Source organism: Balaenoptera musculus, chromosome 20 (assembly GCF_009873245.2).
Source record: "Balaenoptera musculus isolate JJ_BM4_2016_0621 chromosome 20, mBalMus1.pri.v3, whole genome shotgun sequence".
NCBI classification, from domain to species: domain Eukaryota; kingdom Metazoa; phylum Chordata; class Mammalia; order Artiodactyla; family Balaenopteridae; genus Balaenoptera; species Balaenoptera musculus.
This window is the reverse complement of record NC_045804.1, coordinates 5,594,037-5,609,966: the sequence shown is the minus strand read 5'-3', so window position 1 is coordinate 5,609,966 and position 15,930 is coordinate 5,594,037. Positions and strand designations below refer to the sequence as shown.

The 15,930-nt window shown below is 44.9% G+C and overlaps 1 protein-coding gene across 1 annotated transcript; it reads right to left on the bottom strand.

Moving 5' to 3' along the window:
• Positions 1-2,241: 2,241 nt before the first annotated feature.
• Positions 2,242-15,838, bottom strand: C20H17orf80 (chromosome 20 C17orf80 homolog). The gene is made up of 6 exons (XM_036835770.1): positions 15,752-15,838; positions 15,178-15,273; positions 11,565-13,029; positions 6,534-6,641; positions 5,796-5,903; positions 2,242-2,734 (listed from the first exon to the last, which is right to left on the bottom strand). The coding sequence occupies exons 3-6, from the start codon at positions 13,000-13,002 to the stop codon at positions 2,670-2,672; spliced, it is 1,719 nt and encodes a 572-aa protein (XP_036691665.1). The 5' UTR covers positions 13,003-13,029; positions 15,178-15,273; positions 15,752-15,838; the 3' UTR covers positions 2,242-2,669.
• Between the last annotated feature and the right edge of the window lie 92 nt (positions 15,839-15,930).

Here is a 15,930-nt window from a genome sequence, read left to right as displayed (position 1 = left end):
ACTAATACACAGAAATCTGCATTTCTAAACACCAATGATGAAAGATCAGAAAGAGAAATAAAGGAAACAATCGCATTTACCATCATATCAAGAATAATATTGGGTTGGCCAGAAAGTTCAGTAAGATGTTACGGAAAAACCCAAACGAACTTTTTGGCCAACCTAATAAAATACCGAGGAATAAACCTACCTAGGGAAGGAAAAAATCTGTACTCTGAAAACTAAAAGACACTGATGAAAGAAATCAAAGATGACACAAACTGATGGAAATATATACCGTGTTCTTATATTGGAAGAATCAATATTGTCAAAATGACTATACTACCCAAGGCAATCTATAGATTCCATGCAATCCCTATCAAATTACCAGTGGCATTTTTTGCAGAGCTAGAACAAAAAATTTTAAAATTTATATGGAAACACAAAAGACCCCAAATAGCCAAAGCACCAAAGAGTAAAAGCAATTTTGAGAAAGAAAAACAGAGCTGGAGGACTCAGCTTCCCTGACTTCAGACTATACTATAAAGCTATAGTCATCAAAACAGTATGGTACTGGCACAAAAGCAGAAAGATAGATCAATGGAACACGACAGAAAGCCCAGAAATAAACCCACGCACCTATGGTCAATTAATCTATGACAAAGGAGGCAAGAATATACAATGGAGAAAATCTCTTCAGTAAGTGGTGCTGGGAAAACTGGAGAGCTACATATAAAAGAATGAAATTAGAACATTCTCTAACACCACACACAAAAATAAACTCAAAATAGATTAAAGACCTAAGTGTAAAACTGGATACTATAAAACTCCTAGAGGAAAACTTAGGCAGAACACTCTTTGACATAAATTGCAGCAGTATCTTTGTGGATCTGTCTTACAGAATGAAAATAAAAACAAAAATAAACAAATGGGACCTAATTAAACTTAAAAGTTCTTGCACAGCAAAGGAAACCATAAACAAAAAGACAACCTACAGAATGGGAGAAAATATTTGCAAATGATGCGACCAACAAGGGATTAATCTCCAAAATATACAAACAGCTCAAACAGCTCAATATCCAAAAAATAAACAACCCAAACAAAAAATGGGCAGAAGATCTAAATGGACATTTCTCCAAAGAAGACATACAGATGGCCAAAGGCACATGAAAAATGCTCAACATGGCTAATTATTAGAGAAATGCAAATCGAAACTACAATGAGGTATCACCTCACACTGGTCAGAATGGCCATCATCAAAGTCTACAAATAATAAATGCTAGAGGGAATTCCCTGGAGGTCCAGTGGTTAGCACTCCATGCTTCCACTGCAGGGGGCTCAGGTTAGATCCCTGGTTGGGAAACTAAGATCCCACATGCCACGGGGCAACTAAGCCCACGTGCTCTAGAGCCCGTGCACCACAACTAGAGAGAAGCCCACACACTGCAACGAAAGATCCCCATGCCGCAACTGAGACCTGATGCAGCCAAAAAAAAAAAGATCAGTGCTGATAAAGTAACTGTGAATCTATTAAGGTGCTGATTAAAAAATAAAAAGAATGTATTTTAAAAAATAAATAAATGCTGGAGAGGGTGTGGAGAAGAGGGAACCCCTCTTGCACTGTTGGTGGGAATGTAAATTGGTACAGCCACTATGGAGAACAGTTCCTTAAAAAACTAAAAATAGAGCTACCATATGATCCTACAATCCCACTCCTGGGCACATATCTGGAGAAAACCATGATTCAAAAAGATACATGTACCCCAGTGTTCAAAGCAGCGCTATTTACAACAGTCAGGACATGGAAGCAACCTAAATGTCCATTGACAGAGTAATGGATAAAGAAAATATGGTACATATATACAATGGAATATTACTCAGCCATTAAAAAGAACGAAATAATGCCATTTGTGGCAACGTGGATGGACTTAGGAGATGATCATACTAAGTAAGCCAGACAGAGAAAGACATCGCTTATATGGGGAATCTACAAAAAATAAATGATAAAAATGAACTTATAAACGAAACAGAAAAAGACCCACAGATGTAGAAAACAAATTTATGGTTACCAAAGGGGAAAAGGGCCGGGGGGAAGGGATAGAGTAGGAGGTTGGGATTCACAGATACACACCACTCTATATAAAATAGATAATCAACAAGGACCTACTGTGTAGCACAGGGAACTCTACTCGAAATTTTGTAATAAATTATAAGGGAAAGGAATCTGTAAAAGAATACATATACATAAAAGGATATATATATATATATATATATATATAACTGCATCACCATGCTGTACACCTGAAACTAACACAACATACTGGGCAATAAGCAGCAGATATCCCTTCAGGACTGATGGGTCATTAAGTAGTTAGTTTTTCTCATTAAGGAACTTACTTTCAGAGATGTAAAGTATTTATTGTGATCTAACGGAGTTAAACCCTTTCATGATGTTTTAGCGTTCTGATTACAACAAGTGGCGCTAGTTTATTTACAGTAGTGACAAAAATGATCTTGATGACAACCTTGGGGGGCTGTGAGCTTACTCTTGCCGTCACCACGGCACTCACATGTTGTGGGGAGCTGAAGAGGCAACGCTCAGGTGCTTAGGTACTGAGTCCAGAAAGGCTTCTCCTCCTGAAACGCGTTTCCTAACCAAATGCTCCAGCGCGGAGATTCCCCAGTCGTCTTCATCCCTCCGACACAGGAGCCCGTGAGGCGTCCTGTCCATCTGGGGCAGGGCTTGGCACGCTTCCTGTAAAGGGCCAGAGAGTAACCATTTTCAGCTTTGCAGGGTCTACGGTCTCTGTTGCGACAACTCAACTCTGCCACTGCAGTGTGGAAGCAGCCACAGCCATCACCTAACCAAAGATGCAGGGCTGGGTCCCAAGGAGACTTTATTTACAAAAATAGGCCACGTGCTGGCTTGTGTCTGTGGGCTGTCGTGGTCTGCTGACCCCTGGGCTCGAGGGGATTGGGGAAGAGGACATAACTGAGAGGTCATTCTCACCTACCTTTGTACCCTGAGCATTTCTGATCTAGAGTAAGGCAAAGGGGCAGGTGCAGGGAGACCCCTCCCTGTCCGTGTCTCTTACAGGGCATTTACAAAGAAAGGCCACAAAGCCTTTCCCAAAGGCAAGGTACTGTTTTTGGAGTTCTGAAAATTCTGTCATATTAAACTAAAATAACTACCTCTAGTATACTCTTGCTCAACCGTGAATTTTTCCTTATGGAGAATTCTAGCACACCTTTTCCTTAACCATGAGAATTTGATGCAGAATTAAATTACTCCCACTGGGGATAATTAGGAGGGGGGGACAGGGGACTGAAGAATAGAAAAGGGAGATACAGCAGAAGATAAGCCAGCATCGAGTTCTGGGAAGAGAGAAGGAAGAGGTGTGCAAATACATGAATGCTGGCCTTAGAACAGCACACCTGCTTTTTCATAGTTTTGAAGGAGCTGGGACAAAAGAGGGACTGAACGCATGTATTTTGGCCTGAGGATATCACAAGCAAAGGGAAGACACAGACAGACCCATCAATTGATTGATAGGGGCATATCTCTATCTTGTATGTAATCAACCTCTAATGTTGGAAAAGAGGTTGAAAACCGTTATCCATCTGTGAGATCTAGATTACATGTCCTTGAAGCGTTTACAAGTATCCAAGTTATTCTCTAGGGGCCAAAGCAGAAAATTAGAAAAACATGGAATATTTTGATGAGGGAAGAGACATAAAAACCCCACCAGCCAAAAACAACCCTAACAAAGTGGGAGGAATATTTGAGTATTGCACTGAAATTCTTGGGAAGGGATAGGGGTGGCGTTCTGAAAAGCTTCCAAGAAGAGATGATAGCAGAAACCATTTGCTCACTATTATACTCACTTAAGATGTGGAAAAGGTGATTTAGCCTCCTGTTTAGTGTGCTGCTTTAATTAGCTTAAAAAATAACCTGCCAAGGATTTTTCAGAGGCTCACCTGCAACTCTGAACCCACCCTCTGCTTTTATGTTTCTCACACCTGCCAAGATCTGGTCAAGGACCCAGAAGAGCCTAACCATTCCCAAGGGGAAGGGTCTGATGTGTGCTGCTTTCCGGCCACTTCAGATAATATTCTGTACCAGTGCACATGTAGCCGAGTATCTAGCAGAGATGAATAGTAAAACGCCAAGATATAGAGAATAATTTTAGAGAGACAGATCTAAAATTGAGATATGAGCTATTAGGAAATAGCTATTTAAAAATTTTAATGACGAACTCTGCCATCTTCTTGTCTCCCTGAATAACATCAGCCTTTATGATTAAACAAACTGAAGTTTTTCTCAGTAACTTTCAGTCACTTTTGAGAACAAGCCAAAAGAAATATCCAGACAGAACCAGATCTGTCCACATTAAAAAACTGGCTTCCTACAGAATTGTTATATTCCAATAATTTTGTTCTTTTCATGCTCTCCCCTGCCCCCAGTACAAGTTTCCACTGTTAAATTTGCACTGCAGCCATCTCCACCGTCCCTGCCTTGGAGTGCCAAAGCTTTCTTACGTGGTGTCCAGGTCAATGCTACTTACACCAGCGCTGCAGCTCTTAGGATAAACAGAGATAAACATAAGGATCTAAGAGGCCATTCTGTTGATTGTTTCTACGTCTTGACTCTACAGATCATTCTGTTATAATTTTGTTTTATAAATTTAGAAGTAAAGTCTTAAGCACAATGAGAAGTTTGTCTCACTTTCTTCAGTCTCAATTTAGAGATGTGAAAAATAACCTCAAGCATTACCTAAATGGTCTCTTTCAGGCAGCTAAAACTTTCAGGGAAGGCTTTTTCCCTGTGAAAGAAATGACTTGGGATTTTAGGCATCTCCGTTTATGCGGGGATGATCAGAAAGGAATTCCTCTTTCTCACCGATGGCCATGCATGTTAGACAAGGGCCAGCAGCTAGGCCCTGCTAGTCAGGATGCAAGAGTTTGGTGCAGACACATTCCCGCTGCTTGATCTGCACCCTATGTACTGGTACTGAATTAGCCAACAAATCCAGTTAGAGTCAAATCTGATATTTTAGAAGCTTGTTAATTCTACTGGCCTCCAGTGTTAATGATTATCTTACACTTTTATACTGAAAGTTTTCATCTGAAAGCGTTTGGGTTTTTTTGTTTTTAAATTGTGGAAGAATACTGGGCTTTTTCTGGTTTTTTTCTTTTATAAAACAATACTTAAAAAAATGAGCAAAAGTTATCTGGAACTAAAAGAGCAATGAAATCTAGGCATTTTCCTTCTGGTAAGATTTGGAGCAAGCTGAAACGTGTCACTAGAAAGGTGTTGTGCTTTTAATGTTAAAAGTGGAGTTAAAAAAAAAAAAAGTGGAGTAAATAAAACAGCTCTAAGCCTTAAGACACACTGATGAGTGACAGCTGTATTTTGCTTCTCCTCCTCTCTCTTGGGGTATAAAGCTATTTGGTTTCAATCCTAAAAGGAAGCTCTTACATAGGAATTAAAAAGTCACCTTGGAGAAGAGCCCTGATCTTCTAACAGGCAAATAGCTTTAAGGAGAAAACACAAAGCCCACCAGATCTCCAGTGACAATCTTAAATGGAGCATAACAGCAGTTATGTAAATTCTACTCAAATCTTATAAAGGCCACTATAACCAAAACCTCCAATTAAAAAACCTCCAAAAAAAACCCCTCAGGCAACAGCTCATTCTCTAGGGCATGTCAGATAATGCAAAACTGAGAAACAAAAAAGCAGTTCGGAAAATCCCTTGGAGGTGCCTATAATGGGATGTGACCTGTAATTCAGGCTGAAAGTAGAGAAAGGCTTACTCAGACGCTTGAAGCTCCAGCTACAACAAAGGACGAAGTATCCTGTGAAGAGCATCAGGATGCCGCCGGCTGCTCTGCTCTTCACGCCGGTGCGACACCTGACCCAGCCTGTTGGAAGAGAAGCAGGTCTCACTGTTAGAGGGAAAGGCCCCTAGGGGCCCTTACCTGTGAGGGACTCAAGTTACCAGCTTAGCTTAGGCAAAGGAATTGCAAAGAATTTACATACCACTATATTGCGCGGCGTGTGATGAAAAGGCTAAAACCGAGAAAGACCTTAATTTTAATAAATTTAAATTAGTCACTCTTATTTTGGGGAGTTTGGTTAAAATCTTTCGTGGGGAGGAGATGAATACAGCTGGTTAACTTGAGGTTGAGCCTTCCTGGCTTGGGGACAATCAAGGTGGGGAAGGCAGAGATGGGCAGGTGGCAGAGAGAGGCAGGGGTAAGTACTGAAAAAATGAAAGCTGCTCAATAAATAGCAGTTGCTATTATTAGCTTCGGTGCTTTTAATGACATCAGACTCCTGGATGAAAACAGACAAGCAGGGGAACAGGAAGAATACTTTGAATTTTGTCAAGACTCCAGGATGAAACCACACAAGCAGGAGAGTAGTAAGACTACAAGGTTGTCCTCTTCTCTTTCTCGAGCCTGCTGTAACAGCCATGGCTAAAGGCAGAGAAAGTTCTCCAGATGCTTGGAACCAGCAACAGAGCCCAGCAGTCGTGATTCCAGCCTCACCTGTTTGCACAGCTCCCAAGAGCCTCCTTAGAGAGAAGCTGGAGGTTGTGAGCCTGGCCGGGGCTTCCAAACTTCTTACCGCCGTCGAACTTCTTTCCATCAAAGGAACTAGGGTTCCAAACAGTCACTGTGGTAATTCATTTAAATCCATCCTCTTCCCCAACACTCAGTGCCCGAGGTTCCCAGGGTGAGGCTGCAGGAAAGGTGTATTCTAAATAGATGGATTAATGTCTGCCTTGGGCTGCGGCTAACTGGTAACCACTGAAGGTCAAAGCCGTCTATTCCACATCAAGAAAAGGTTCTTCAACAGACTAAGGGACCCTGGGGATCAGGACCTAGATCCATTTCTGATCCGATAAATACAGTGCCCAGATGATCCAGGGGTACATACTTAATGAAATGAATCATTTATACTTCCTCTCAGCTGCTAAACATCTTATTAGCAAAAAGCATGACTTTCTACTGTCACGTTAATTACTGCTCCTTGTCACTACAACAGTCGACAAGCCAGCTCTATCAGCCCAGCCCAGCACTACTGCTGACCAGCACACTTCTTATTTACGTTCAATACGTGAATAACTATAAAGTAGAACCAGAAAGGAGAGTTTAGGCTATGTATTTACATTTTCCCTGCCCCGGTTATTTTCCACGTTTAATGACAGGCAGGGAATCTCTACTATTGCTGGTTGTCTGGTCTTGGTTTGGTTCATTAGGATAAAGGGTAAATTAAGCAAATATTTACAACAGGTTTAGCAGGTGTGGTAAAAGTTGCTGTGGATGTAAACACTACCCAGGGGCTTTCCTGGTGGTGCAGTGGTTAAGAATCCCCCTGCCAACACAGGGGACACGGGTTCGAGCCCTGGTCTGGGAAGATCCCACATGCCGCGGAGCAACTAAGCCCGTGAGCCACCACTACTGAGCCTGCACTCTAGAGCCCGCGAGCCACAACTAGTGAGCCCGCGCGCCTAGAGCCCGTGCTCCGCAACGAGAAGCCACCGCAATGAGAAGCCCGCATGCAGCAACGAAGACCCAATGCAGCCAATAAATAAATAAATTTAAAAAACAAAACACCTCACACGGATACCCTACTGATGGAAATCCTGGTTGCAGGTTAGAGAACAGCCTTTAGTTAGCTGTTTCTTGGCCTTTAAAAACCCATGACCTATAAAGTGTTCTCACTTGACCTTCTGGTAACCCCGTCAGCCACATTTTGCTTTTTGTAATTACACCAAGTTTTTTTCTCCAAACCACCTCCTCCCCTGCCACAATTTGAGAACAGCCCACCGCTGGGCCTGAGGCACCTGCGCCAGGGCCATCACCTCCAGGAGCAGTTCTCAAACTTGGTTGACCTTCGGTGACACCGAGGAAACGTCTGAAAATACAATTCGGAGGCCTCGCTTCAGAATCAATCTCTGGGGACGATGCCTAACAATCTTTACTCTTAAAAAAAAATGACCACGTGAAACTGTGAACTGTCCAGATTTGGGAACCTAGGATGTAGATCTCTTACACTTTCAGCCCCAAAGCCAAGGCACCTAATTCTGCAAAGGCCCAGCCAGCCCTCCCAGCTGAATGCTCTCAAGGCGACTGGGGCTCTGAGTGGTTTCCTCTGAACGAAGTCCTCTACTGCTGAGAACTCTCAGACCCTGGTACTTGCTGAGTCTCCTGAGATTTAAATCTTGAACTTCTAAAATCTACTTTCTCTCAGGCCAGGAAAACTACTCCTTCTGGTAGTGAGGTCCATGGGAACCTTTCTCCCTGAAGCTCAGAAGATTGCTCCTAGTGCCGCCGAATTCCATGAGCCCGATCCCCTGACGCCTGATTCACTGCAGCCCAACGTGGTGGCATCCTCAGAACCATCAGTCTGCCTTGGGATTTCCTAGCCTAGGTCCTCAAAACATAGCCATTTTTCATCAGCCATGAGAGCTTCTGGTCCTACCTTGTTTCATCAAAATGAAGGCCCTAGGTGCCTTTCCAGCTGGTAGAATCACCTCACCTAAGTTTACTCAGGTACCTGATGTACGAGGACTAGCTGTATTTCCCCGTGCAGGAAAGAAAACTGACGACATCCTGGAGCCCAACGGTCCAGTGCAAGAAACACTGCCTGGAAAACCTTGGCAAAGACCATCAGATAACGTTAGAAACTGGATACTGGGCAAGTTACTCATCCTCTCTGAAATTCAGTTTCCTCGTCTGTAAAAGGGGATAATACCCATCTCCCAGAACTGGTATAAGATTCCTTAAGATAACCTAGGTAAACATGCAGGTATCACACCTGATATATAGTTAACTCAGTAACTCTTAGCTCACTGGCCCTGCCTTTAAGTATCAAAGGGATGTGTTGGTTTCCTGAGATAGAGGAGGAGTGGCCCATCAGAGGTTTTGCCTGAATAAGGGCACATACAACCCAAGCTCTTCTGCAAAGACTGCGTGGGAGGTCAGTCTTACCCTGCAGTCACTGGGGACAGTCATTGCCAGGTGAAGGTACAAAGCTGCAGAGCCACACTACTTTTTTATCCTTGTAGACTGGATGGCCTTGAAGTCCCTGGCCAACTGAGGAATCGGGTCTTGACCTTAACTGAGATCCTGGGGTCTCCTCTAGCGTCTCCCGTTCATGTGGTAGCAGCATCACAGTCTGACCGTTAATGGTGGAGCCAACTTCCAACAGCTTTTCGGTTTACAACAGAACTAGAGGCACAGTGATGGCTACACCTTCCCCGATACAGAAGCCCAAACTCATCACACGTTACAGACTGTGACCAATAAAGGAGAACAAAATCGCTTCTGGCCACTATTCTGGAAGAACTTACTATTAAAGGAAAACTTGTATTTTTCCCCCATATTCAATTTCACAAGCCTAGTGATTTGGTGACACGGGTTACTGTTATCTCTTACCTTATTATTACTGTAATCCTGGGACCTATTAAAGGGAGTGTTACTAAATAACTTAAATCAACCGTGATATTGACCACTAACTGCCCTAAAGTAAGCCTGAGGCTGAGTTTAAAGACCATGGATGTCTGTCAAGGCAGATGGACCTGGATTTGAATCCCGACTGCCGCTTACTGGTGAACGTGGGCACGTCACTGAGCCCCCTGAGGCTCAGACCCCTCGCCCACAACACAGGGCAATCTCTGGCAGTGACAGCCCCTCAGAACCGTCAGGAGGGTTGAAGGAGATAATTACATCAGGCATCTCACACAACGACCAGAAACCGTCATCACCTGATCAACATTAGTTCCCTCCCTTTTCCCACTAAAATGAACTCACCTTAGCACTACAGAGGGTAGGACAGAATACAAAGAAGCCCTTCTACTTGCTAGAGATCTGCTACGGGCTGTGTGTGTTTATGCCACTGAAAACCACAGAGAAGCTCGGAGATATAAACACCACCTGTGCGTCTAGCTGTGGCGCATTTTCTACAACATGGTTGAGTGAAAGCTTTAAACTAGGCCTCAGGAGACGGGGTTCTACTCGCACCTCTACCACTTACTGGCTTCACCACCTTGGACAAATCACTTTTCCCCTGTGCCTGTTTCATCACCTGCAAAACAGAGAGAAAAGCACTCTGCCCACCTCTCAGAGTGGTGAGGTCAAAATCAGAAGATAGGTGAAGCACCCTGAACACCACAAAGCAACGCAAATGTGAGTATTTAATTCTATGTTAAGATGGAGCAGGGACTTGATACTACAACTTTGTAAAGACAGTGAAGATGTTAGACCTGGGTTTGGTTAACCACTGAGGCAGCTGAAGGAAACGTAGCTTTAAGCTAGCAACCCTCTTAGTAAACGTCCATTTTGAAACCTTTAGAAAGGGATAATTAAAATACAAAAGAAAATGCTTTCCACAACAGCCAAACTGGGGCTTAGTGAATATGTGATCATTCACAAACCATAGTAGAGGGGAAAAATGTATCCTTTAGAAAGGGATAATACAAGCTTTTCTGCTGCAAGCCTATTCTGAGTGGCTTTGGGTCTCCTGTCAAAATAACCCGAAAGCACCAAAGAACGCTAGGCAAGAAGAGATGGATGCTGTGAGCACGCCTAACCACGCCCCGAGAAAACCCAAACAAAAGAAGTAATCCAAAGCTTCTGGGGAGGAAAATGGAGACACTCTGTTTCGTCATTAGAGAAGCAGTTCAGTAACTAAAGGTGAGACTCAGCAGAAAAAAGCGAGGGCACTGAGGGGGCCGCAGGGAAGCTCTTGGCTCCTACCCGGGCCTCCGTCCGTCCCGCCGCCGCTGAGCCCATCCCAGCAGCAGCGAGGAGCATCCAGGGAGCTTCGGGAGAGACAGACTCACAATCCAGTCAGTGGTGACGTCCAGCCTCTTTCCCCCCATCCTTCTTACCTAACCTCTCGAGTTTAGAGGCTGCATCTTTGGCTCTACTCCTGGGTCCTATTCTCTGTGGCCTACCTTCTCCAGGGCATGGATTATCTGCTCCCTTCTGGCCACACCCTCTGCCCCTGGTCTTCACCGGCTCACCCCTGAGGCCCCGCTTCCACCTGCCTTGACTGCCATGCCCCTCCGGACAGCTTTAACGCCAACCCGCCCCCAAAGCCAGAACCCCACCCGCGCTCCCCTCCTGTGCTACTCTAGGCTGCTGGATGCTGCATCTGACCACACGTCTGGAACCCATTTTCTGCCCAACCTGGTCCTGACTGAAATCTGAGCACGGCGCTTGTTCTGTTGAGGCAGACCCTGAAGTCTTCATTTTTTCCTGAGTCTCTTCAGCTTGAATACCCACCCAATTTCTAGAAGAGGCCATGCCTCTTCCAAATGTAGAAGGTCAGCCTGTCGGAGTCCAACCTTCACCTCTTGGTGGAGGGGAAGGGAGAGTGATAAACCACTGTCATTACTGACCCCTGGGAGCAAGAAGTCACGTTCTGAGAACACCTACAAGTCCAGCGCACTAGAATGCCTAGGTACGAGTAAAGTCAAGTGAGAGAGAATGTGGGCGTTCTAAACCTCACTGATTCAAAAGGCACAGAGCTGTCTGGATGAGCTTGAACGGGAGCGGGAGCGTGTTTACCTTGTGAGCAGCTTTCCCCCTGGGTACTGATGAGCGCAGGCTTCTGGGCCAATGTGCCCCAATGCTGAGGCTTCCCTGGCAACACCCCGAGTCCAAGATAACCCGGATAGAGCTCTGGAAACCACTCCAGCCCCAGGGAGCTGGATAGGGTCTTTCTGTCGGTGGCACCGATCTGACCTGTGAAAGGGCCTTCAGAAGCGTGATGATGGGTTGAATGTGCAGAATGCTGGCCCCTGGGGTGCAATGCTGGCGGCCCACAGCCCGACTTGGGTGTCAGAGAAGCTTGTTCCTCACTCTTTGTCAATGCCTTCATAGCAGGGACTCGATTATGGCTGTAGGCTTCTGCCTTCTCTTCTTGGAGAAATTTCATAGCCAGAGAGGCAAGACTTTGATTACGTGACTGTGATACAGAGAGAAGCTCACTGCAGTTTCTCCCTGTTGGGAGACCTTCACCTCGAGATTTCCTCTCCATGACTGAATCATCGCTCATGGCGGCCCATTCCTGCATTTCTGTTGCAAATGCACTTTTCTCTGCATTTCCTTGGCTCCCACATGCCTCTGCTCCAAGGTCAAGTCCTTTTCCCTGGTTCTCCTTGACCTGGATTTTACCTAACGGGCTAACTTTAAAAGCTGCAATTTGTGATTCTGTGTTCTTTTCCCAAGTCCCAGAGTCTCTAGTAGAGACTCCCAAGAGGTGATCCCCGGCCTTGGAATCTCTCTCACTGCTTGATGATGTGCTTACCCTTTTGACCCCGTAATTGAGATTCGTGGGAGAACTGTGATAATCGCCCAGAGGCATATCTAGTAATTTTATGAGAAGGTTCTGTCTTGGGGCATCCACTCTATCCAATCTTAAATCAGCAGAAGTGGCTTGTACATCATTAGGGAAGGCTGAAGAATGTTTCCTATCTTGATTTGACAGAGAAGGTTCCATTGGGCCAAGAGCTAAAGAAGCTTCAGTTTCTGAAGGGTTATTTTTACTTTCCCCTGATTTAGACAAATCTTCAGTAAGCTCTTTTTTAGGAGTGGTGTTTTCTGATGCAGAAAACTGAGCTGTAGTTTCCCCCTGGAAAGTAATCTTCGGTTCAGTATTTTTTAGCATTTTGAGGGAGGGTTGAATTTGATTCTTGAAATCTTTATCAGCCTTTGTATTACCTGTTTTTTCCAAACCAACAGCTAGTTGTGAAGAGGACTTAACTGTCTGTTGTTCTGATCTGTCCCCTTTCAGTTCGGGATTTCTTTTCTTTCTATCGGTCCCTAACCCTTTCTCTTTTGCTTTAACTGAGTCTCTGATTGGCCCTTTGATTTTTTTAGCACGTGGGAGTGTAGCCGGCTTGGACTGACAAACAGCAGGCACAGCCGGTCCTATCATCTTACAGTACGGCAAATGGGATTTTAATCGTTTAAATGGCTTCTTACAGTAAGGACACACTTCCATTCCGGGTGGAATAGCACTCTCCTATTCCTGAAAAAGAGAAATGTGAGGTTACGGGGAGCACACAATCCATAGAGTAAATACTAATACTTTATTTAGGTGTTGTACCTTTTAAATTCATTTGAAAGAAGCTAGGTTGAAGGACATTTTAAAAAATTCCTTTTGACCCATTCTTTTTCTTCCATAGGTACAAAACAGACATAGTTGGATTTTAAGATCAATATTCCTGGCTCCATTTCTGCTTGGTATTTCACACTTCTTAAAGCCTCTTAGGAATCAGTCATTACAAAAGACAACCAAAGAGGTTTTTCAACATCCCTAACTAGGAGGTGAGCCAGACCAAAAGACTTAAGTCTAGTGAATTAATGCTTAGTGGAAGGAAAAGATGTCCAGAATGCCAATCAGAATAAAATGTTTGCTATTTACCATTGTAGCAAGTCAACTGGATAGCACATGAGCATAAAGAAACTGTTATAAGGGGCTTCCCTGGTGGCACAGTGGTTGAGAATCTGCCTGCCGATGCAGGGGACACGGGTTCGAGCCCTGGTCTGGGAAGATCCCACATGCCGCGGAGCAGCTGGGCCCGTGAGCCACAATTACTGAGCCTGCGCATCTGGAGCCTGTGCTCCGCAACAAGAGAGGCCGCGATAGTGAGAGGCCCGCGCACCGCGATGAAGAGTGGCCCCCGCTTGCCTCAACTAGAGAAAGCCCTCGCACAGAAACGAAGACCCAACACACCCAAAAATAATAAAGTGCTGGGGCAAATTCATAAATAAATTAAAAAAAAAATCAGAAAGAGTATTAAATTACATCTTAAAAAAAAAAAAAAAAAGAAACTGTTATAAACCCTTAAACACATCATTCAAGGGAAGAATGGTAAAGAATAAAAAACTCAGGCTGGGATTCCAAGGTGGCGCAGACTAGTATTTCCACAGTGATATACAGAAGAGCCACTGGGGCAAGAAGAAAATATTAGAGCTTCTATTGTCTAAGCATGAAAGATGAAATGCTACTAACATTTAACGCATTAGTAATAAGCATATATACATACACATATATAGAAGTATAGCGAATGCACAAATAAGTGGAGGTGACACGGTCCCCCATTTTTTACTTGCAGTATGTAGTACAATGGATTAACGGCGAATTTGTTTAGTTTGACAATTTTGTGAAATTTATGCCACATAAAAACATTTAAAAAAACTTACACCATGTACCACTGGTGCCTCTATTAGTCTCTCCAGTCAGGAAAAGGAAGTATTTCATTCCAAAGCTCAGATGAGTTAATTCTGTTTCCATTTCTTATTCTATCAAATTCCAGAGGGCAGGGAACAGGGGGACCCTGTGCACAGCTGTATTCTCAGAACCGAGCAAGGGGCCTGGCCCTGGCCAGTCCATCAGAGCAACGGACCCACCTTATCCCACATGAAGTCAGGCAAAACCACACAAACACAAAGACCCACAAAAAACAAAACTGTCTTCTGCCAACAGACTTTACAGCAACTATTCTTCTTTTGGAGGTACCCCTTTGACAATATAATAAAAGTTAGGGACTGTTTATTTACAAAAATACACATAACGGAAGCCAGTGCAAGGGCCTTAGGCTAACGACTTTAGAAGAGACCTGGCAGAGGCATGTGCTTCCACACCATGCCATCCTCACACTTAATCCTACTGAGGTCTTTCCTGCACCCTTGAACAGTGATGTCTCACCAAGGATGCCTTAATGTTACCGAGTTCAAGCTCATCCTGCTCACCGCAGGACAGGCCAATAAACCGAGAGATGAGTTCTTGGGGCGAGGGCTAGGGACTTTGTTTGGAAAGCTGCGGCAGACTGAGATGGGGGACTCGCGTCCCAAAGAACCATCTTGCCTGAGTTAGAATTCAGGCATCCTTTATACTAAAAGGGAAGGGAGTAAAGCCAAACACTTCCTAGTTCCCATCAGCCTCGGGAGGGGGTGTGTTAATTTCTTCCTTCCTGCAGTGATTCACAGGTGGGCCTGGTCAGGCTGTTTCCTCTGAGCTAAACAAAGGTAGTTTAGCTTCGTGTTCATGACCTAGGAGGCAGGGTTCCCAGAGAAGAGCCATTAGGTGTAATTTAAACTTACAGGCAACATCCCTTTAGTGATTAACTTGTAACAGAATACAAAGGTTCTTCCCTATTAACTGCTTTCTTACCAAAGCTTTTCTAGAAAGATGCTGATTTTGCGGTTGTTTCTCCTGGATCTGCATGCCTCGCTCTGCGTTCTCCAGTTGCGCTTTTAATGTCGGCCTCTGAAAGACACAATTAGGGAAGTCACTCGACAGCACATACAATGAATAAAGGTGGCAAAGTGCTGGGGCAAATTCAAATAACCGAGTCACCTGCAGGGCAGTGCTACCTCGCTGTTCCAGAAAGCAGACTTGACCACCCTCCTGGGCACAGGGCGGACCTCAAAGTTAGGCTAATCTTCGCCCGCCGCTCCTGCGCTCTCCAGCGGACTTCCCCGCCTCCAGCAGTACTATCTGGCGTACCCCCCCCTGCCCGTAACGTTTTCAGGAAAGCAGTCCTGCTGCTTCCTGGTTGGGGCCTCTCCGCAGCCCCCCAGCCCCAGGCGCCGGAGCCGCTGGGACGCCTAAGGGGGCGGACTCTTCGGCTTCAGGAAGCCCTCCCCCCACTCTCCTCTTGTCGCCACATTCATCCCCAGACCTACGGCGGAGGCCCTAGGAAACATCCCCACCCGTGGAAACTACCCCCACGGCAGCGCCTCACCTCGCAATACAGATAAGACCCCGAAGCCCCGCGACAAACCCCGCCCAGCGCAGCCCACGCGCCACTTCCCAACTCTCAGTCCTGGGACCCGGGGCAGGCCGTCCGCACCACTGCCTGATGTTTCTCAGCTTTTTAAAAAAACTGTGACCCCCACAGGGATTTAACTCAAATACTTGTAT